Source organism: Saccopteryx bilineata, chromosome 5 (genome assembly GCF_036850765.1).
Source record: "Saccopteryx bilineata isolate mSacBil1 chromosome 5, mSacBil1_pri_phased_curated, whole genome shotgun sequence".
NCBI classification, from domain to species: domain Eukaryota; kingdom Metazoa; phylum Chordata; class Mammalia; order Chiroptera; family Emballonuridae; genus Saccopteryx; species Saccopteryx bilineata.
In genome coordinates this window covers 244,318,517-244,341,317 of record NC_089494.1, presented here as the reverse complement: position 1 = coordinate 244,341,317, position 22,801 = coordinate 244,318,517, and the positions used below count along the sequence as shown (strand labels likewise).

Here is a 22,801-nt window from a genome sequence, read left to right as displayed (position 1 = left end):
ACGGAAATTCCGTACCTGGAATTTTCCAGTTTTAAGAGCCAGCCCACATTCCCAGATTTAGAGCGGAGACCCCTGTTACCTCCCTGTGTTAAAATCCATTCATTAACAACCTTAACACCATCTGAAACCTTAATTCCCTTTTGCCATGTAACCTGCCATGTTCACAGGTTCTGGGGGTTAGGGGTAGACCACTTTTCAGGGGGCCATTATTCTGCTCACCACAGAAAGGTTACAGGAGTGACGTGAGGTGACCAACGTGAGGACGGTTCCTGCAGTGTCACCCATGGAGCATGACGAGATAGGGGGCAGGCCCCAGAGGATCTCCGGAGCCCGTTTCTCTACCGATCACAGGCTCCAAGGGGCCGTTCCACAGTGTGACTTGGCTGCTTTCTGAAGTAATTGGAAGTAAATAAAGGAAAACATTTCAATGAGCAGCAAGAATCAATGAAGCAAACGGATCCTGCGTTGCTCCATTGATTTTACCTCCACTTCACTCACTCACGGAGTCCTGTTTGCTAGTCATCAGAGGTCATTTTCTTCCTTTTCCTTTTTTTTTTTTTTTTCAGCGCTGCTTTGCACTCCCGAGCCCTTTCGGTCCTAATTGTGATTGCCAGTTTAGTTTCAATTGATCACATTTTTTAAATTTTATAATAGACTTTATTTTTTACTTTTATTTTATATAATTTTTTCCGTTTATTGAATTTATTAGAGTGACACTGGTTAACAAAACGAATACAGGATTCAGGGGCATAATTCTACAACACATCATGTGTACACTGTGTTATACTGTTTCCCACTCGAAGTCTAGTCTCAGCTGTTCAACTTATTGATCCGAGCAAAGGGCCAGCATTCTGTTTTAAAACTCTCCCCAGCGATGGTTTTTCAGCTCCTACCAAAAACTTTCAGAGTTTCACCTCTTAGTATGTCAAAACTCAATGTGTTCATGAACTCATCCTCAGTAAGGAACAAAAAATGGAACTCACTGCCTTTCTCCCAGATTGCAGTGACTAATGCAATTCTGTCACCCCACAGCTTGTTATTACAGGAGCCTTTCCAGCCAGATAGACTTGCGAAATATTTCAATAGGTAATCCCATGCAAAAAATTTGAGAATGTGTTTCGAAAATAGCCATATGATTAGAATAATTGTGTAGTTTCTCAGGATCCCTAGCTTGAAGGAGGAAATGGAAAGTTACTGTGATTTTGGCTACATTGTATTACTTCAGTAAATTTTAATTGCAGTGATTTGCCTCTCTGCAAAAAGTAATTACATTTCTTCTTCATGAATGATTTGAGCTTTAACATAGTTCATTTTAGACTGTCACATAAAATAATACATAGAAAAAAATACTTAGAAAACCTTTTATCACATTATGGCCACTGCAGTGCATCTGTTCTTCTTTAACACAACTCTGAACATGGACTTAATTTGCTATAATATTTAACATATTCCCATTAAGTACTTAGATACATAATACTGGATACTTATTACAAGATTTAGTGTTTAACTTTTCACTTTTGTAGAATGTTTTCCCATTGTTTATGGAGAAAAAAATTTTTGAGAAAATAATATCTAATAATTGATTTTTTTTGCCTTTTCATTTTCAGCCTTATTTGTTTAGAATTATGTGTTATGTGGGGAAGCAAAGATAAAATGAGCTCTTCCTTGAAGACTATAATCCAAAGATTGTATTTTTACAGTTAACAGTCTTTATGTATTATTTTTAGGATAAACATCCATTTCAAAGACAATACTAATATATCTTGTGGGGTATATACATTCTACAACATTATGACCAATAATGAAAAATTTGAAGACTTGAAACTACTATTGAAAAGTGACATTTAATTGATACTTGCAACTAAAGTAGTACCCACATTATACTTTACAGTAAAACTAATAGAAAGTGGCTAACACATTTTATTAACTTAAAATAAAACTCATGTGTCTCATTACCATTTTTGTATAAACTTTCATAACTAGAAGAATTTATTAGTTATTCCCTCCTTATGGTAAGTAAATTGATAGCAATTCAAGACACTGATTTAAAGCAAATACTGGATATAGTTTTGAGGAAAAAAAATTTAAATTGGTGATCAGCAATCAATTAAACCCCTCTCTAAGAGTTAATTTGCTATTTATACAAAACCGTATGTTACTGGGGGTTTTAGATTTAGGCATTTAAATGACCAACCTAGAATATTAATTAATAAACATAAATTATTTCCTTACCTCTAAATATATGTTTTATATATATTTATAAAAAATTTAAATTATTTTGTCACTGTTTGAAGGGCTGTTAGTTTTCCATATGTAATTTTGATTTTTCAAAAATGGGTGTTGTCCTGACCAGGCAGTGGTGCAGTGGATAGAGCGTCGGACTGGGATGCTGAAGACCCAGGTTTGAGACCCCGAGGTCGCCAGCTTGAGTGAGGGCTCATCTGGTTTGAGCAAAAGCTCACCAGCTTGGACCCAAGGTCACTGGCTCAAGCAAGGGGTTACTCGGTCTGCTGAAGGCCCACGGTCAAGGTATATATGGAAAAGCAATCAATGAACAACTAAGGCGTTGCAATGAAAAACTAATGATTGATTATCATCTCTCTCCATTCCTGTCTGTCCCTATCTATCCCTCTCTCTGACTCTCTCTCTCTCTGTCTCTGTAAAAAGAAAAAAAAATGGATGTTTAATTGTTAAATACTTCTTAATCATTGATTCTAACTCAAAAGGGGAAAAAAGTCTAAAAATACACCCTTCTCCTATTAACCAGATTATTCAAAGTATTAACTTCCAACATTAACTGAAGTATCTTGAAATCCACTGAAATGTTATATAAGTTTTGGGTACTTATCAGCATTTACAGAGAAAGGCAAGAATTCTAGTTTTCATCACATTGTGAAACCCTATGACATTCAAAGCAAATAATTGCTAATATAGGAAAACCCAAGAGACTAGAAAGAAAATCATGAAAGTTATGATTATTGCATTGGAAAATAAATATGAATAGCCAAAGTTACCCAGAAATGGGTCTACTTTCAGTGGAATAATCAATTGCTAATTTGTGAAATAAATGCCTCCAGTCTCTTTCTGGATTTTATAAACTCTTTTGATCATTACTGGAGTGACTTCTCAATGCCAGCACTTCCTTCCTCTCCTCCATTCTGCTCCCTGAGCGCTCCTATAACCGCAGCCTCTCATTCTGAATACGTGGAGAGAGAAATCAAAGGGAAGCCGCATCTCTGATGTGCATAAATTGATTGCTCCCAAGCAGTCACCATCCATTTTTGTGCTGTAGTGCAGTTTTCATGTGCCGACCAGCAGATTCATGTTTGAGTTGATTCAGCAGGACTGCCTGAGACATGGCGTGCACAGCCTCCACTGTATATGATAATGCCACATTCAGAGTGACAGTGGTCTAAGCCTCAGGGCAGTAAATGCTTCTTGAGATACATTCAATTGCTATTTAACTGACTTTAGCCTAAGGTATGGAGAAAAGTTGCTGATGCTTTCAAACATGTTTAGACATTTTAATATTGTCTTGGCGTGTCAGCCGGAACTAGGGCACTCCTAGGTTTAACACAGTAAAATCCTGCAAGAGTGGGACCAGGATTTCCAGGGCTTTCTATGGTAGCCCTCTGTTTGATCTTCTTAATTGAATGTGTTTAATCTTTAAAAATGTTCTTTTGAAAAGTTGGACTTTCGGCAATATGGGTCAGTTTCTCATCTGTAATAAAATAAAAGAAGTAGAATGTATTGTTTGCAGACCTCAGGCTGTTCTTTAGAGTGGTTTATTTGTTGCAGATAATATAATACATTGGTGATCATTAGCTCAGTGATGTATGGCTGTTATCAACAACCCGCCCCCTCCCCAAACAAACACAAAGAAAGGAACATAACTTGGGGGCTTCAAACAACAAAGATTGATTACATCTCACATTTCTGTGGGTTGGCTGCACAGCTCTTCAGGTAGTTTTGTTCATTCGGTGTGGCTGTGTTCACCGGAGCGTTGGCTGGGAGTAGGCTCTGCTGGGACAGCTGAGTCTCCTTCTCAAACAGTGTTTGATCTTCAAAGAGGCTGGATCATGCTAGCTCTCAGGAGGAGGCCGCAGGGTTCCAAGGGCAAAAGCAGGAGCTTGCTTGGGCTCTGGAGACCAGGTCTGGAAATAGCACACAGGATTACTTCTGCTACACTGTAGTCCTCAAAGCCAGGCCAGCTTCAAGGTATGCAGGAATAGAATCCACATGACGAGGCTAGGAGCAGTGGCTCCCGCTGGGAAGGGTGGGGGTGATAGGAGATGAGAGGAATTTCTGACCTTATATTACAACTTAAACCCATCCCATACTTAGATTATGGAATCTACATAGCTCATGGGCTGAATGTCTTTTTTGTTTCTTTACTTTTGATGTAGGAGGGATGCATGGCATTTTAGGTACTCGTCTTGATTTTTGTTGTCATTTTTGATTTTCAACCTCTTAGTCTTAGATTAGTATACTGCTAATTTTTGACCTATTATTAAAAGAGAATTCCTTCTTGTATTAGGCAGAGCAAGATAGCAAGCCAGCAAACCACATTGTTTTCATGTGAAAATGATTAATTGTGAGGTTGAGCTGTTTAGGTTGTAAAGATAACTGCAAACAATAGAGCACTTGCCCTTTAGTTTTGAGCAACCATAAAAGCACATACTGAATCAATCCTTTTGGCCAAGTCTTAGTAGTAAGTAGTAAGAGATACTTGACATGGAGTCACAGGATATGGTGACCAGTGTGTTTTCCTAAATGCGTGGTACCTCTGGTATTGCAGACTCTATCAGCAGAAGCCCATTAGTACTACAAGAAAAGTTACTCAAAAAGCATGGGTTTTAAATTAATGATTGGTATTAATTTCAAAAAAGTTATCTGAAACCCTTGGGGCCAGATACACTTCAAAATTTAGGATCCTTCATATTTTAGAAAAGGTTAATATTATGCATATTTTATATATTATTTTTAAACATCTAAAAGAATCTAATATAGTGTCTTTAATTAAACATACTTTTTTTCCACAATAAAGCATAAATATACACACTATGTAAACTTAATAAAGGTGAAAAATAGCCTTGTACTGAAGGTCAGTTTTGTTGTAAATTTTTGTAAAATAGATAACTTTTGGTTTCCCATGTTTTTTTACTTTTAATTAATGAAATATAGATAAGGGATTGTGCACCCGAAGTAGCTAATATTTATTCAGAGTCTTTGTGCCAAGAATTATTATAAGACTTTAACTATATTAGCCTTCATTTAATCTTCAGAATAAGCCTAAGTAGTTAATTCACTTGTATGTCCATTATACAAATAATGAAATCGATAGGAATTAAGCAACTTGTTTACAATTATATCCTTACTAAGTAACAAAGTTAGGATTTGAATCCAGGGAGCCAGACTCGTCAGGCCTTTTCCCTTAAACACAACCCATTTCACTCATGTGAGACTATCAAGAAAAGGAAAAATCTGTCTCCTAATCTACCCATGGGCTATGACCTATTATTTACCGAACATCTACACAACATTAGACACCATGGGGTGGGCTTTAAATATACTAACTTTTTAATCCCCACAGTAAATGGTGGAGCAGGAATTGTAATTCATATGTGAGGATCTTGAGCTCAGAGAAATTATATCCAAAGCCACACAGTTTAGATATCACTGGCTAAAATGCCCTATCTTTTTTCTGAGCTCACTGTCCCCACAGGTCAGTGCTCAGAGGAGACATAGATGAGTCTAAAGTAAGGGTTGGGTGGATAAGCGATCTTTATATCCTCTTTTCATTTGGTTGGATCAAATGATTTTATGAAAAAGTGGAACACTACTTAGAAGTCTTAACCCTCTTGTAGCCCTGGGTGACACCTCCATAACTGTCTGTTTCTTCTGCTCCTGGAAAGTGGTCAGATATTTAGAGGCTCAAAAACCATTTGTCTGTGTCAGTGAGCCCCACCTCCTCCATGATCTATCAAATACTTGTCTTTCTAGTCTTTCCAAAATCCCCAAATGGCAAAAGGCAGGAAAGATCCTTAGGTTATTTATATAAAAGAGCCACGTCCAAATTAGTGTTAACCTTGTGGATCTTATCCTCTTGCACCTAAGCTTCGTGGGCTACAATAATTTTCCAAATAAAAAGTTTTGGCTAACCTAACCGTCATTTATTTGGTCTCAGTTTTATTATTTAACAACAACAACAACAACAAAAACTCCTTTTGTCACAGCTATTTTAAAATCAAGTATTCCATTTAATCATTTGAGTAAAAGATATTTTCATTTGGATTAAAGAAAGTGAAGGTAATGTTTAAATAATGGTGGGGGAAACTGTCAATTATTTTATTTCACCCTTTTGTAAATTTTTTTTTCATAGTCTACCCAATTTCACCAGAATTTAGGGGTGTTTCTAGAAAATGAAGTCATATAATAGAAAGTTGGGAAATTGGAAAAGAAAAAATAAATAGTTAAGAAAAAAAGTGCTATATGTGGTTTTTTTCCCCTGCCCCAAAGAAGAGAATATTACAATTTTTCATTTGCAGAATTTTTGCCAAGTAACATAGAACAGATTGTAGGAGCAATATGAATTTCTAGGATGTCTACACATTGGAAAACAACCCATTTATCTCATACAGAGAAGGAATTCAGTAATTTATATATTAAACAAATAAGCAAAAGATGCATATAGCTTTTAAGTATCTGAGCTTTAAAAAATCATTTGAAATATTTTAAAACTAAATGCTTCATTTTTATGCCTTTGCTTGGGAAACAGAAATGTCTTTGTGTCTTCAGCCCCAAACCAAGAGCCTGGAGTGGAGTGTGGGTCCAGGATTCTAGCAGAATGCATAACTCAGCACCTGAAAATCCTAGCTGGTCCAGAACTGTCTTCACGGGTTAATGATTCCAGTGCTTCTGTAGAATAATGATACCTCTGATGGTTTCTGAATTGTGTAGGACAGCTTCTGGAAACATTAAGTGCCTGTCTGAATCTGGGCTCTCCTTGTTATTTCTAATGATTCTACAGCATTTTGTCTGTCTGTCGCTTCTTGTGGAGGTCACTGCAGCGGCATCTTCCTAACAGACACTCTTCTACCCTACTTTTTCAGAACGCGTATCACTTCTTTTTAGAGAGAGAATCGATGTCTGACATTAGTTATAATTTCCTTTACTTTAGGAAAGGTATAGTTTCAGGGAGGTAGTGCCACTTTTCTCACACAGGAGTAAACTTTGTGACTTTGTGGCATCTATTTTCTGTGCTGTTTAGATATGTTCTCCTCTTTCTTTGGAGACTGTAGATTTTTTTGTATGGTTGTGGGCAGCAGTGATTGACCTCTAAATAGTATCTGTTTTATTTTAAGAAGGAACAATATGGTGGAACGGGACATACTCTAGCAAAAGTCAAAACACTTATTCTTTGGCCTCAGCTTGCCCATAGGCTGCCTGGATCCCTCACTGCTTTGACCCTCCTTGCCTTTTGGTTGTGATGATGAGTAAAAGAGATGACGTGTGAGAAAGGGCTTTATGTGTTTTAAGTTGTTCTAAGAGTGGTTGTTATGATAGCTTAAAATTGTTCTTTCAATAGGGAAGTTAACTTTATGTCTGAGAAAGGACTTTAACTCTCCAAAATGATGTGATGAGTCTAGTAAATAGCATAACTAGGTAAGAATGGAGAACTCCACCAACAATGCTAAAAGCAAGGACAGGATCAGATGAATGCCACTTCCTCTAATCTTCTGTGACTGATATGACTGAGTTGGAGTGGGCTCTAAGCAACGCACCTGTTTTGGAAAATGCTGATAGAAAATACCATTATATTTCAATATACTTTACTTTTTAAATTGATATACATCTTACTTTTTTAAATTGATTTAACCTATCCCAGCTAAACAGAATTATAATTAGCTGATTTCCATCTTTAGCCTGGTCAAAATTAAAGGGAATAATAGTAAACAAAAGCATAAGATAATGTTCTCAGATTTGAAAAAAAGCATCCATGAAAGACTAACAAAGATTACTAGCTGTGGAAGTTCTGCCTCTATAATCCCACCCAAAATAAGACATTTTATAGTGTATCCTTTATGAAGGAAAGAAAAAGTATATTTAATGATTCTCTAAGACCCCATATAACCTTTATTTTTTTTAAGCTTTATGCCATATACTTACATAATTAAAATACGAAAATATAGAAACACAGAAAGATACTATTCCACTCAGGCCTTCCCTTTAATAAATAGTATCATAATAAAAACTGGGTTTGCTAATCATTGGCATTTCTTTCGAGGATTTGAGTCATCAAGATCGGAAGTTTTGATTGCTCATGATGAATCTCTTATAGCCTTTCTTGATTGTTTTCTAAATTTGATGACAAACACTGCAACATGTCTCAGCCAATTAGGCTTGTCAACTTCCAGTGTGGTCCCCAATCAAGTCTTGACTTTGGAAATGACAGCAGTTCCTTATTAAAAGTCATGCTTGTTGGGTAGGGTTGTAGCTCCCACACATGGGGCTGATAGCAGCAAAGACAATCTGCCTCTCATTAAAAGCAATAAGAGGAAATCAGTGTTAGCAGGAAGTAATATGGACTGTGAAGCAAATGCTGAGAGAAGGAACTAAAGAGTATCTCACTTCTAGTTGACTGGAATATAATTTCTTATGAGTTACAGGGAGTTCAGGTACACAAGTTAAACAACAGGTAAGAAAAGTTGTTATTATTAGCATATAAACATAGGCTCGATAAACCGTCTAAACGCATCTCAAACAAAGGAAAAACAAGGTGCTATGAATTTCAAACTGTAACAAAAATTAATCCCCCAAAAGCAGCAGCCTGTGTAAGCCATTGTGTAGTGAAATGACACACTGTGTGAGACTTATGGAAACTTAGAGAGATGGTTTCCACCATTTTGGATCATTTTCGTAGGGAATGACAACTACATTTGTAGATTTTTTTTTTCTATTTTAATAGCTAAATTCCTTGCTAGGCATTATCAGAAGAGGAGAAGAAACTTTTTAATTCATTAAAGCAGTAAGAAAAATAGGAGTGTTTAGAGTAAAAAATAGATCTGATCTTACACTTTGCATTTTTATAAGTTTCTTTTTTCCTCTTCAAAGTATTTGTTAGCTGCAGATAAACAAAGTAACCCAAGATGGAAAATTGTCCCAAAGAACTCATAGTTTGCTCACTTAGTCCAACGAGATTACAGAAACCATTCACAAATTTGTCAATAATTTGATTTATTTATTATTATTATTATTTTTTTTGTATTTCTCTGAAGCTGGAAACGGGGAGAGACAAACAGACTCCCGCATGCGCACGACCCGGATCCACCAGGCACGCCCTCCAGGGGGCGACGCTCTGCCCACCAGGGGGCGATGCTCGCTCTGCCCCTCTGGGGTGTCGCTCTGTCGCGACCAGTGCCACTCTAGCGCCTGGGGCAGAGGCCAAGGAGCCATCCCCAGCGCCCAGTCCATCTTTGCTCCAATGGAGCCTCGGCTGCGGGAGGGTAAGAGAGAGACAGAGAGGAAAGAGAGGGGGAGGGGTGGAGAAGCAGATGGGCGCTTCTCCTGTGTGCCCTGGCTGGGAATCGAACCCGGACTTCTGCACGCCAGGCCGATGCTCTACCACTGAGCCAACCGGCCAGGGCAATTTGATTTTTTTTAATAAATCTAAAATATATGTTTGAGTGACAAAGAGGGAAATTGGCATAAACAAATGAAAAAAAAAGTACTTTTTCTTTTGATGGTAAAATTAATACAATCTGCCCACTTAGAAGTCAAATAGCAGCATGAGCAACTAAAATAAATAATTGTCTTTGCATTTTACCTTTGGGAGAGAAAAAAGTAATTTTAGATTTCCTTTGAAGAAGACTGGCATTTCCTTGTTGAACTCTCAACACACAATATAAAAATCTGAGGCCACAGTGATTCAAAAATCAATGGACTGACAAATGTCAATATTTCAGTTATCCATCATGGAAGGGAAAAATGACATGCAACATTGGACTACCTAATATAAAAGATTTGGCTGAGTAAAACTTGTAAAAATCCTATACAAATAATTGTAAAAATAAAGGTATAATGTTAAACTACCACGGATGTGTGTGGAGACACAAACAGAGTATGCAAATATATTTGGAATAATTTCAACAGACTCCTCTTCTATTTTAAGCCAAAGCTATCGGGATTCTGTCTATGTAAATCTCACTAATTCCAATTGTTGTGAATATATTTGCAAAGGTCAAAAGCTATCAGTTTTTAAGTCTCAAGCCTTGTAATAAAATGATGCCATATAATATGAATTGGAGCATAGTCATACGATGTTCTTCTGTTTGTTAATGAAATAAACTATAAAATTGAGTAAATAAAACCCCAGAGGTTATTAGAATTTGTTGAGGTAGAACAGGTTTTTGTTTTGTTTTTTTCTCTCTCACTCTCTCTCAAACAAAAACAAAATCTGTTTTAAAAAAGTTGTCATAGTAAGAAAATTTATAACTGTTCTTCAAAAACAGACACACATAATGGTTTTAATTACACATACAAGTAATTTTTAACAGCCACCTCTAATGCTAATTCCTAAGGATTCTAGATATGACTTAGCTTTATAGAAATAGAAGACATTTTTCATTCTAGACAATACCATTAAATAGGAGTACATGCTATTTCATAAAAACTTTAAGATTTTGACTGGATATACCCAATACATTGCAAGTCACACAATATTTCATACAGCAAACACCTTCACAAATGTACTTCTATGTGAACACTCAAGATTATCCTACAGTACATATATATTAGGTCATTTAACATGGTGAGGGGAGGGGATATGAGCTGGGGTGGGGTAGGTGGTAATATTGTTGGTATGCTCACACCTATAACTTACTTGTACTTAGCTTTTTAACTTTTTACCACATAATGTGCTGTCAATTTAACTTCTACTTCTGAGTCACTCTGATGTTTTAGAATGTATTTTAAATATAAGGTTTTGCATATTTGCATTCAATGAATAATGTATAAGCAGGAAAAAATCCAATTGGCAAAAATACATGATTTCTGGGATAATTTATAAATACAGAATATTATGTATTTGGATTTAATAACTTTTCTTATGCATGTGAAACACTTTATACTTATACAAATATCTGTATGTACTTTATTCCTACTTGAGAAAATATGCACGTTTCTGTTCTGTAACAGATGCATGTATACCAGTGTCCTCTACAAACTTAAATTTATCAGTTTGTTTGTTCCTCTCTTTCCATAATACCTGATGGTTTTGCAAAACCTTATCTTTAATGGACATGAAATGAAAATTGTTCTATGGTGTGTTTAAAGAAGGGAACATATATGTACATCTATACATACACATATATATATTCCTCTACAATTTCATATAGATTAGAAATACCTGTTGAAGGACATCCAACTTTAATGGCTCCTTGTCATTGAATTTCAGATTCAAGACCTCTTCCAGATGTAGCCCTGACTGGGAAGTGCACCCGTGAGTGTGATGAATACGGCCACTCAGATTCCTGCTGGATGCCGGTCCGCACTTCTCCGGAGAGGAAGAAGAGTCAGCCCAAACTCTCCACTTTCATGCCTGTTGATGAACGAGGAAGCCAGGAAAAGCTGGCCAATGGCGAGGCCGCTATCATGGGTGACCGCAATAGAAACCTCCTGAACAAAAAGTTGACCTCATCCTATGAGACCTTCAGTGCAGCTAGTTTCAGCAAAAATGAGGAAGCCAACCCTGAGGATATTCCCCTGACAAAAACAGGGGAATACAAGCCATCTCCTGTCAATACGCTCACTAGAAGAGAAGTTTACCTGTAGGCTATAATGAAGCAAGAGGAAAGTTCTTTTTCTGTATGAGAAGGAGAATAAGGGGCAAAAAACCTTACAAAGCAAAACCGTTTAATCAAAAAGAGGGGGCTACCAAAGAGACAAAGCTTTGCCTGCCACTTCTGCCTCCAGATCAGGCCTTCAGTGATACTGTTGGCTTGATGGTAATGTACAATGTAGAAACCATCCTTGTTGCTTGCATGTCCGACCCCCTCACTGATTCCCAACACCCACACCCGTTCTCCCTCTTCCCCACCTCCCCTTGAAAAGAAAAAAGAAGAAAAAAAAAGGTGGTTGCAAGTTTCTTTCATGGTAATAAGCCTGATTAGCAGAACACGACACACTCTCATTATCCCTAAGCTGAAGCATGATTTTAGTCACTTTGATTTAGTTCAAATGTCATCTGACTGGTTCAGAAAGGTGGATCAAGTAAAGATATAGTGCAAATGTATTATTGGAATCTTATTAATCACCAGGAAAGGAAATCCCTCAAAAACGATACAGTCCCTCTAAAGGCACAGTCTATAAGAAGCCTTTTAGGAAGATCACAGCTTTAATAGTCAATCAAAGATAAAGAGCTAAACAATACCCAGTTGGAGATTCCATTCCGAAATTAAGCTATGCTGTTCTTTTCAAATCAAAAACATCATCTTTAATTCCATACATACACAGAATATTCTTATGATACACACAACCTTGACCATATGACCAATTATACTAATTATAATTTGTAAACATAATTTTCTCCAGGAAAGCATCATGATTATTAGCTAACTGGAACAATTTTGTCATTAAAAGGCCAAAGATCATGTGGCGGATCAGGGAAACCATGAAGTAGATTTGGTCTTGACTTGGAAATCCATTAGGCAACAACAGCCACTGAAGCCATTCATGCACAGAAACGCTCAAACACTCGTTTATTTTACATTGTCTCCATACCCAGAAAACACATACTTTCTTTTCAAATGGATTTTCTTTAAAGTTCAGAGAATACAACATTAAAGGAACGTATTTTTGGTATTACTATAGGCAAATTAGTTGAGGTTCAGGTTTACTTTCATAAAACATTATAAGGAAGGAAGATTCTAGTTCTTAAAATCCTATTTGTGAGTAGGTAGGGAAAGAAAGATGTATCAGCATGCCATCTGATAAATTCACTATTATCATTTCAGAATCCAGGTCATGCTTGCTGGTCTTAATTATCCATGTTTCAAATTACCAATTGCATTTTTTATGTGTTCAATGCACACTTCCATATAACACAAGTGCAATAATTTTGAATCCTGTGTAATTACCACACTACTTGCAGACTAACGATATCGAAACAAGGCTACATCTCAATTGACTTTGTCATGAATCTGTTTTGAACATTATTTAATATAATGTCTTAAAATAAATTCAGACCGCACATGTAAGAAATGAGTTCTGAGCAGTAATATGTCCTACAATATGTACATCTCAAAGTTGAAAGTTGTGTAGTTTTCTCAATGCAAAAAAAGAAATAAAAAGAAAGAAAGAGAGTATGCAGATTTTGAATCACTTGCTCTATAGAGGATGATTTCATGCGATTGGAAGTAGAGCTGGGACATTCAGACAAAAGTGACAATCCAGAGACAGAAGAGGGGATCACAAGGGAAGAAAGCAAACGTTCCCACCGTTGACTGTTTGTAACCTGGTTGAGGCAGAGCCCTGATGGCTGTCTAGCAAACTGTAACAACAATGTAGCTTTGGGTAGTTTCATGCTTTTTGGAATTTTTTAGACTGTAAAGTGAAACTACCTAGAAGATCGGTTGTTAATTCACTATAGGTCATCACACTGCTTATCTTTGAAAAACACTTCTCTGTTTGGTGGGGCACTCTTTTGGGTCATTTCCTTATGACCTTTCTTAAATGGAATTTTCATTTTGATGTTAGTTTATGTATAATAGTTAGGATAAAAGAAGATATGTAATTGAAACAAAAGTGTTGGACTAAAATATCAATAATTGAACATGTTTATGTTTGATTGTTATTTACATTATGGAAAGATGCAAATCTAGTACTTTGTTAGGAAACTGCATTAAAAGCAGTTCTCCCTTGTATAATCTGTAAGTACCTATTAAGACAAAATACTTCTAAAGATACTTATGAAATGTATACATAATTTTTTCTTGCACGTTACAAAGGAAATACTCAATTGCGTAACACAGGTGTTCAACAAACTTTTTTAATCCATTTCTTTTCTTTCTATCATGAGACACTTGAAACCATTAGATAGCTCATTTCACTCTATCTTGAAACCCTTCTGTTGTCTATAAAGCTAATACGGGTCATACTGGACCTTCAGATTAATCGGATCCACATTCCCCAATGACATTTGCACCACATTTAAGACAGCCATGTCATTGTCATTTAACTCGTGAGCCTCTCTTAGAACTAAAATGGGTGTGAAAGAATAAAATTCAGTGTACTGTAAGTATCCGCAGTAATTCTAGTAGAATTAGCTATCATAACATAACATGTTTATTATATAATGAGCTGGCATGACACAGAAATATATTTTGTGTTTGTATGACTTTTATTTTGAATAGGTTAAATGTGCCACTCCATATATAGAGTGCTTTTGAAAAAAAAATTTTTTAAAAGAAACAAAAAAAATAAATGAGTGAATGCAAAATAAGCAACTGTGCCTTTTATACCTGTTGTTATGGTAAAAAAACAAAAACAAAAACAAAAAAAAAAAACGTTGGGTTTGGACAATGAGGGGAAAGGGGCTATTCCCAAATTTTTGATTCTGTATATTTATCCATGTTTATTTTCTGAAAATAATAAATAATATATTAAAAATTTGCCTTCTGAAAAACTCAGATAATGGACCAGTCTTAAATATTGTTCATTCATACAACAAAATTAAGGCATTAATATGAGCTGCTCAGTTCAGTCTAGAAGGCTAAATCATTTGTTGTAATTAGAACACAGGAAGATACCATCAGGGGTGAGATCAGTCCATCTGCAAGATAAAGTATTGATTTAGAATTTCTATTCCTTATTTCCTTTTTGTTATGTTTTGTTTTTTTTTAGCTGCTGTTTGACTTTGGTTGTACAGTATATAAACCGTACTTGTTTTCTGTACACAGGAATCTCAAGTGAACTTTGCATGCCCTATACATTAAGACACATTTATAAATTAATGAGTAACTATATAAATTTATGTGTTTTAAAATGTCTGTAACTTCAGTCTAAAATCATTCTGAACCTCCAGCTATCATGTCTGGTTGGTTTGTGACTGGCCTGCTGCCTGAGTTTCAGAAAACAAGGGAGGCATTATTTTTATGGAAAGAGGAAAGAAGATGGTACCGAAGATGTCTGGCTGAGAGGCACCCTAGGAAGCTATTTTAACAGAGTAAAGTCAAACACACAAACCCAAAGAAACTGTCAAAACAGCCATTCTAAAACAGTCATGAGAAATCTGAAGACCCTAGTCATTTTATGTATATTGTTATCAGTGATAAATATACAAGGTGTTCTTAAGGAGAAAAAAAAACAAAGAGTGAAGGTGATCATGAACATCATAATGTTTGTCAGATGTGACCCAGGCAGAGGTACTTGTAACATCTGGAGGAAGGCATCATTTTTCCAGCTACCTAGGGTTTCCTTTCAGAGGACTTTTCCTACATTTTCAAGCACTTGCATTCAGTGTGGTACGATCTGTTTGTAATGTTAATCATTGACTATTGTTCTGCTACTTGGATGTTGATAGTGAAGCAGAGAACAATTTATCATCGTTTATTATGAGTCACTATGCACGCAACTATGCTAAACATGGCGAAATGTATTAAACACTCGTCCAACTATTTATAAAATACTTTACATAATTTAATTTGCTTTTGTACAGTTTTGTGTAAATAAATTGCTTGTCATTTTTGTCTCTGCAAATTAAAATATAACATGGTCAAATGGTTACACACTTGTAAGTGTGCTTCTCTGTTGACAGGTAATTCAGTTTTGATTGGACGAGCAGTGAACGGATGCATGTACCAGTTTGATTTAAAATAGCTTGATTTCCTCCAAATTAAGATAGAGTAAGGAAAATAAAGTTGTAGCAGTTGTTGATTTGGGGGCAAGTGCGTAACTGTCATAATACTTTGCCTTGTAATGGATGGTGAGTGAATTCTTCAATCTCATCAAAAGCAGTCCTGAGACAGTTACCTAGTTGGCTTTTACATCTTAAATGTAGAACTTAATATCGTTCATGTAAAGATTTATTTTTTCAGAGAATTTTCACATTAAGATAAAATTAATTCTAAGTCAAAATGTATCTCTGGAAAGGCAGTGTTGGTGTTTGATAATTTAGCAATGGCAAAAACAAAAAAAAATTTTATATCACATGAGATGCAGAGGAAAAGCCCGACACACACACAAAAAAATAGAGAATAACCTTGCTCATTTTTTTGTTAATTGAGCTTTCCCTACTTGTTATAATTTTAAGTCATTTGCTATCTTTTTTTAATTACTCCACTTGCTCTTTGTTATCAGATCATGCACCTAACTAGTATATAATGGCTGTGTTCTTTATCTATTAAAAGTCTGCTTCAAGTTGCAAAGAGATAAAGAAATGATGGGAAGAAATGCCAAATGGCTTCTGCTTTCCTAATGGTGAGAATCAAGCATCAGCACATGAGTCAATAGAGCAATACATAAAGTGAAATTACTGTGTCTTATTCTTTTAAATTCTCCATACAGATTTGACAAACATAGTTCTCTTCACCCTAAAATTGCATTCTTAGATTAAAATATGTTTTGAGGCTGACCTGTGGTAGCCCAGTGGATAAAGCGTTGACCTGGAACTCTGAGGTCGCTGGTTTGAAAACTTTGACTTGCCCCGTCAAGGCACATACGAGAAGCAACTACAATCAGATGCTTCTCTCTTTTCTGCCTACCTTTCTCTCTTTCTCCTTTCTCTGTAAAATCAATAAATAAAGGACCTGGCTCATTGACTCAGCAGTTTAGCATCAGCTTGGCACATGGAAATTTCGGGTTTGATTTCCAGTCAGAGCACAAAAGAGAAGCGACCATCTGCTTCTCCCTTCTTCTTTCTCTCTTTCTCTCTCTCTCTTTCTCTCCTTCTCCTGCAGCCAAGGCTCAAATGGTTCAAGCAAGTTGGCCCCAGGTGCTGAGTATGGCTCCATGGCCTTGCCTCAGACACTGAAATAGCTTGGTTGCCAAGCAATGGGGCCACTGCCCCAGATGGGTAGAACATCCTTCTGTAGGGGCTGAGGTGGATTAAGGTCAGTTGAGGCCCTGGGCCCAGAAGAGAATATTGGGCCTCTTAAAAAAAAGAGAGAGACAGAAAGGCCCTGGCCGGTTGGCTCAGTGGTAGAGCATCGGCCTGGCGTGCAGAAGTCCCGGGTTCAATTCCCGGACAGGGCACACAGGAGAGGCGCCCATCTGCTTCTCCACCCCTCCCCCTCTCCTTCCTCTCTCTCTCTCTCTTCCCCTCCCGCAGCTGAGGCTCCATTGGAGCAAAGATGGCCCGGGCGCTGGGATGGCTTCTTGGCCTCTACCCCAGGCACTAGAGTGGCTCTGGTCAGGACAGAGCGACGCCCCGGAGGGGCAGAGCATCGCCCCCTGGTGGGCAGAGCGTCGCCCCCTGGTGGGCGTGCCAGGTGGATCCCGGTCGGGCTCATGCGGGAGTCTGACAGTCTCTCTCGGTTTCTAGCTTCAGAAAAATACAAAAAAAAAAAAAAGAGAGAGAGAGAGAGACAGGGAAATTAAAAATACATGTTAACCATATCTTAAATAAATAAAAAACATTATATACTACTAATGTTACAATTGCACATGTGAAACCAAAGTTGGTGTCATTAGAAAAAAGTGTAAAGTTTGGATTTTGTGGGGCCCTTCAGAATTTGGGGCCCAGGGCATGTGTCCAGTGTGTCCGCAGTTAAATCTTCCTTGGTGTAGGGGGCTTGCTGGGTGGATCCCTGGTTGGGGCTCATGCGAGAGTCTATTTCTCTGCCTCCCTGCCTTTCCACCCCTTACTTAATATAAAAAAAATTAATAAACAAAATCTTTAAAAAAATAAAAAAGCCTCAAACTTGTTACAATAGAGTTGAACAAAGACAGATAACAAAAGCTGCATGTATTACTCCCAAAGTTTAGGTTTGACCCTTCTGTCTCTGAGTGGTTGGAAGTGTCTCATCCAATTACTCATAAGCTTTCCTTAGCACAACAGTTACACAGTGTCTTATCTTTATAGTGCACGGTATGGTCCACAAATGGTTTTGTACAATTGATCACCATCTTCCCATAATACCTGTAATTGAAGCTGTAGAAACTGCTAGATGAACCACCCACCTGTGAAGGTGGATTGTACTTTTATTAAATAATTCTCAAATTGAATAAAAATTTGAACACAAAATTCTACCATATTAACATTCTCCCTCTCCTAAGTTGAAGACTTATCAAACATTTTGCATGATTTAGTAAAGTGACAAGGAAAAAGCACTCTCCCCATTTACTAAATAAAATAAGCACGTGGTAAAGTGGAAATCTGGCAGGAAGGTACTAATCATACAGATGGACATGTGATTATCTTCACGATATACCCCGGCAGACACTATAACTCCTACAGGATTTCTGAGAGCAAACTGAAAATCCTGGAAACATCATGGCCTAATTTGTTCCTGCTGAATACCACTGGTAATCTATCTTTGGCTGGACTTTGGCTGGATAAATAGTCAGTATAGATTTGTGGACTTGAATAATCACAACTGACAGTCAGCACTATCAAAATTGATCAGGTAATTGTAGAATTCCCAAATTTAGTTTGGTTTCAACGGGCTGATTTCACAAAGAAATCCGTTTATTGAGTTTTTGTCTTGTCTCTTTTCTTGTTTTTAAACTTACCCTTTTTTGTGTTCCCATCTCAAAGTCCTCTGCCAATCTCTGAAAAGTTCTTTGCTGGATGTTTCTTCCCTTTTAACAGCAAGCCTAGTTTTCCCTGCAGGTGGTGAGATGCTGGGTAGTTAAGCTAGACTAGAGCATTTGCAACCCAATCAGCTTTGTTTTAATAGGAATTTACAATACCATTACTTGAGCTCTTAGGAAGCAGAGTGAATAGAGACTGGACTTGCATTTGTTTATTTTCTCTTATCTTTACCCCTACTCTAATACTTGTTTATAAACTGTATGGAGGAAGGTGATTAACCGAGATATATAATTTTTAAGCTGCAGGGAGTGAGGAAAGGATATGAATATAGAATGTAGAAAGTTAAAAATTTATGGTCTCCTTTAAACCTACTTTTATACTTTTTTTTTTTTTTTTTTGTATTTTTCTGAAGCTGGAAACGGGGAGAGACAGTCAGACAGACTCCCGCATGCGCCCGACCGGGATCCACCCGGCACGCCCACCAGGGGCGATGCTCTGCCCACCAGGGGGCGATGATCTGCCCACCAGGGGGCGATGCTCTTCCCCTCTGAGGGGTCGCTCTGCAGCGACCAGAGCCACTCTAGCGCCTGGGGCAGAGGCCAAGGAGCCATCCCCAGCGCCCGGGTCATCTTTGCTCCAATGGAGCCTTGGCTGCGGGAGGGGAAGAGAGAGACAGAGAGGGGGGGTGGAGAAGCAAATGGGCGCTTCTCCTATGTGCCCTGGCCGGGAATCGAACCGGGGTCCCCCTCACGCCAGGCCGACGCTCTACCGCTGAGCCAACCGGCCAGGGCCACTTTTTTTGTTAAATGTAAATTTCATTCATTGATTGAATTTAATATGTGTGACCCACACAGAAATAATTTTGTCTATTAATTGAACCTCCTGGAGGAAGATGTAGAAGATGCTTAAATGTTTATAAATGTAAAAATTTCCCCCAACACTATCAGATGATGTTAAACAAAAATTATAGTTTACTGGTGATGTTCAGTTTTATTTTATTCCATTGAAAGTTATAATTCATATGATCCATCACTAGGAAAGTCCTAAGAAAGATGTATGAGGTCAACAAAGAAATGCCAGATATAATCTTAGAGACTGAGTTTTGAAAAAAAAGAAAGTTAATTAATGTGCCTAATTTTGAAAAATAGTCCACTAAAGAAACACTCAATTAAGCAATCTAAAAAAGAGAGATAAAAACAATGTGTTTTATTTGGCTAATTTAATTGAAAGTATATCATGCTAACCCAAACTCAGTGAAATTAGTAGTAACTTGATAGGATTATGGCAGTTTATTTTCTAAAAATTTCTTTTACAATATTACACGGCATATTTTTATTGCAATTTTATGGATGGTTGTAAAAATAATTGGCCATGTATTTAAATCATTTTATAATACATTTATGACAAAAAACTAAAGGCCAAAAGTACTAGAAAAAAAATAAATGGCTTGGTCATTTACTTACAGTTTTACAAACTGGTTTTCAGAGAAAAACAGTGATTTGAATGCTTTTGCAGATTAAACAGCATAGCTAAAATAAACAAGAAAGTATTTCTTAAAATGGAGTTTGTGATCCACTGAGAGATTACGCAGTTTGAGAGATCCAGAATTTTTATAAAAATTTTTTTAAAGTTTTATTAATATAACGACCAAAGTGATATTTTAGTAAAAATAGTTTTCAGTGATAATTCCCAGTTAAGCTGAATTTACTAGAATAAAATCTCTGATTTATAAGTGAATATTTATTCATTTATTATGTAAACAATTATGTTCTCTAGAGACCAAAAGGATTTTTTTTCCTTCACAGAGGCCCATATTTTTTACTCAGTTGTGAGAAAAACAAGTCAGAGGATTGAATAAGAAGCAAAGTGTTAGTGTCAATGATTGGACTAGGAAATATCAACTTGCACAGAGTTAGACAAATGTTTTCTAAAAGGTCCAGATAGCAAATATTTAAGGCTTTGCAATTCAAGAAGCACAATAAATGATATTATGTAGGTATTTCTATAACAAGAGAAAAAAATTTCCAATCATTTATGGCATAAATGCCATTTATAACTGAAGAGACATACAAAAGCGGAGAGTCAGCTAGATTTGATCAACAAATTACAAATTTCTGACCCCGGTATACACCAAGACTATCTCAATTGATAAATTTTAGAATCCATCACTAAAATTAGTTCATGCAATAAAAATATTCCATGTATTTTCTTATACCTCACTTAAGTTTGTAGAAGTTTGTCCAGGACAGTGCTGATTTGTGGCTTTGTCCTGCAAAGTAACTAATAATCCCCCTTAAAGATTAAATTATGTGGTCACTATAGTTTTCAAGGACATTCCTTCTCATTGACCAGCTTTGTAAAAATCTCATCCTGAGAGCACCAAAGGTTGACATTATCAGAGAAACAGATCCAAGTGCGCAAATTAAAATTTTCAGGCAACTGTAAAAGAGCTCAGAATTTACTCAATATAAGAATTGTCCCCCAAATAGCCAAAGCAATCCTAAAGAAAAAGAATGAAGCTGGGGGCATTACAATACCTGACTTCGAACAATATTATAGGGCCACGACAATCAAAACAGCATGGTATTGGCAGAAAAATAGACACTCAGACCAATGGAACAGAATAGAAAACCCAGAAATAAAACCACATATATATAGTCAAATAATTTTTGATAAAGGGGCCAACAACACACAATGGAGAAAAGAAAGCCTCTTCAATAAATGGTGCTGGGAAAACTGGAAAGCCACATGCAAAAGAATGAAACTGGACTACAGTTTGTCCCCCTATACTAAAATTAACTCAAAATGGATAAAAAATCTAAACATAAGACCTGAAACAATAAAGTACATAGAAGAAGACATAGGTACTAAACTCATGGACCTGGGTTTTAAAGAGCATTTTATGAATTTGACTCCAAAGGCAAGAGAAGTGAAGGCAAAAATTAATGAATGGGACTACATCAGACTAAGAAGTTTTTGCTCAGCAAGAGAAACTGATAACAAAATAAACAGAAAGCCAACTAAATGGGAAATGATATTTTCAAACAGCAGCTCAGATAAGGGCTTAATATCCAAAATATACAAAGAACTCATAAAACTCAACAACAAACAAACAAACAATCCAATAAAAAAATGGGAAGAGGACATGAACAGACACTTCTCCCAGGAAGAAATACAAATGGCCAACAGATATATGAAAAGATGCTCATCTTCGTTAGTTATTAGAGAAATGCAAATCAAAACTGCAATGAGATACCACCTCACCCCTGTTAGATTAGCTATTATTAACAAGACAGGTAATAGCAAATGTTGGAGAGGCTGTGGAGAAAAAGGAACCCTCATCCACTGTTGGTGGGAATATAAAGTAGTACAACCATTATGGAAGAAAGTATGGTGGTTCCTCAAAAAACTGAAAATAGAACTACCTTATGACCCAGCAATCCCTCTACTGGGTATACACCCCAAAAACTCAGAAACATTGATACGTAAAGACACATGCAGCCCCATGTTCACAGTGGCCAGGACATGGAAACAACCAAAAAGCCCATCAATAGATGACTGGATAAAGAAGATGTGGCACATATACACTATGGAATACTACTCAGCCATAAGAAATGATGACATCGGATCATTTACAGCAAAATGGTGGGATCTTGATAACATTATACGAAGTGAAATAAGTAAATCAGAAAAAAACAGGAACTGCATTATTCCATATGTAGGTGGGGCATAAAAGTGAGACTAAGAGACATTGATAAGAGTGTGGTGGTTATGGGAGAGGGGGGAGAAGGAGAGGGAAAGGGGGAGGGGGAGGGGCACAAAGAAAACTAGATAGAAGTTGACAGAGGACAATCTGACTTTGGGTGATGGGTATGCAACATAATTGAACGACAAGATAACCTGGATATATTATCTTTGAATATATGTATCCTGATTTATTGATGTCACCCCATTAAAAAAATAAAATTATTAAAAAAAAAAGAATTGTCACCATCCAGATAATAAAAATATTAAAAAGGAAATATTACTCCAGAAGTTCTCAGATCACTT

General features: G+C 36.8%; 1 protein-coding gene across 6 annotated transcripts in view; it reads left to right on the top strand.

Moving 5' to 3' along the window:
• Positions 1 to 15,783, top strand: part of PCDH7 (protocadherin 7) — a 421,790-nt gene extending 406,007 nt beyond the window's left edge. For 4 of the 6 annotated variants that reach the window (XM_066233423.1, XM_066233422.1, XM_066233421.1 and 1 more), the window contains one exon: positions 11,456 to 15,783. In XM_066233423.1, coding sequence (XP_066089520.1) covers positions 11,456 to 11,832 — 377 coding nt within the window. In that variant the 3' untranslated portion in view covers positions 11,833 to 15,783. The remainder of the gene's footprint in view (positions 1 to 11,455) is intronic. The other 2 variants (XM_066233426.1, XM_066233424.1) reach the window with 1 other exon arrangement.
• The last annotated feature ends 7,018 nt before the right edge of the window (positions 15,784 to 22,801 follow it).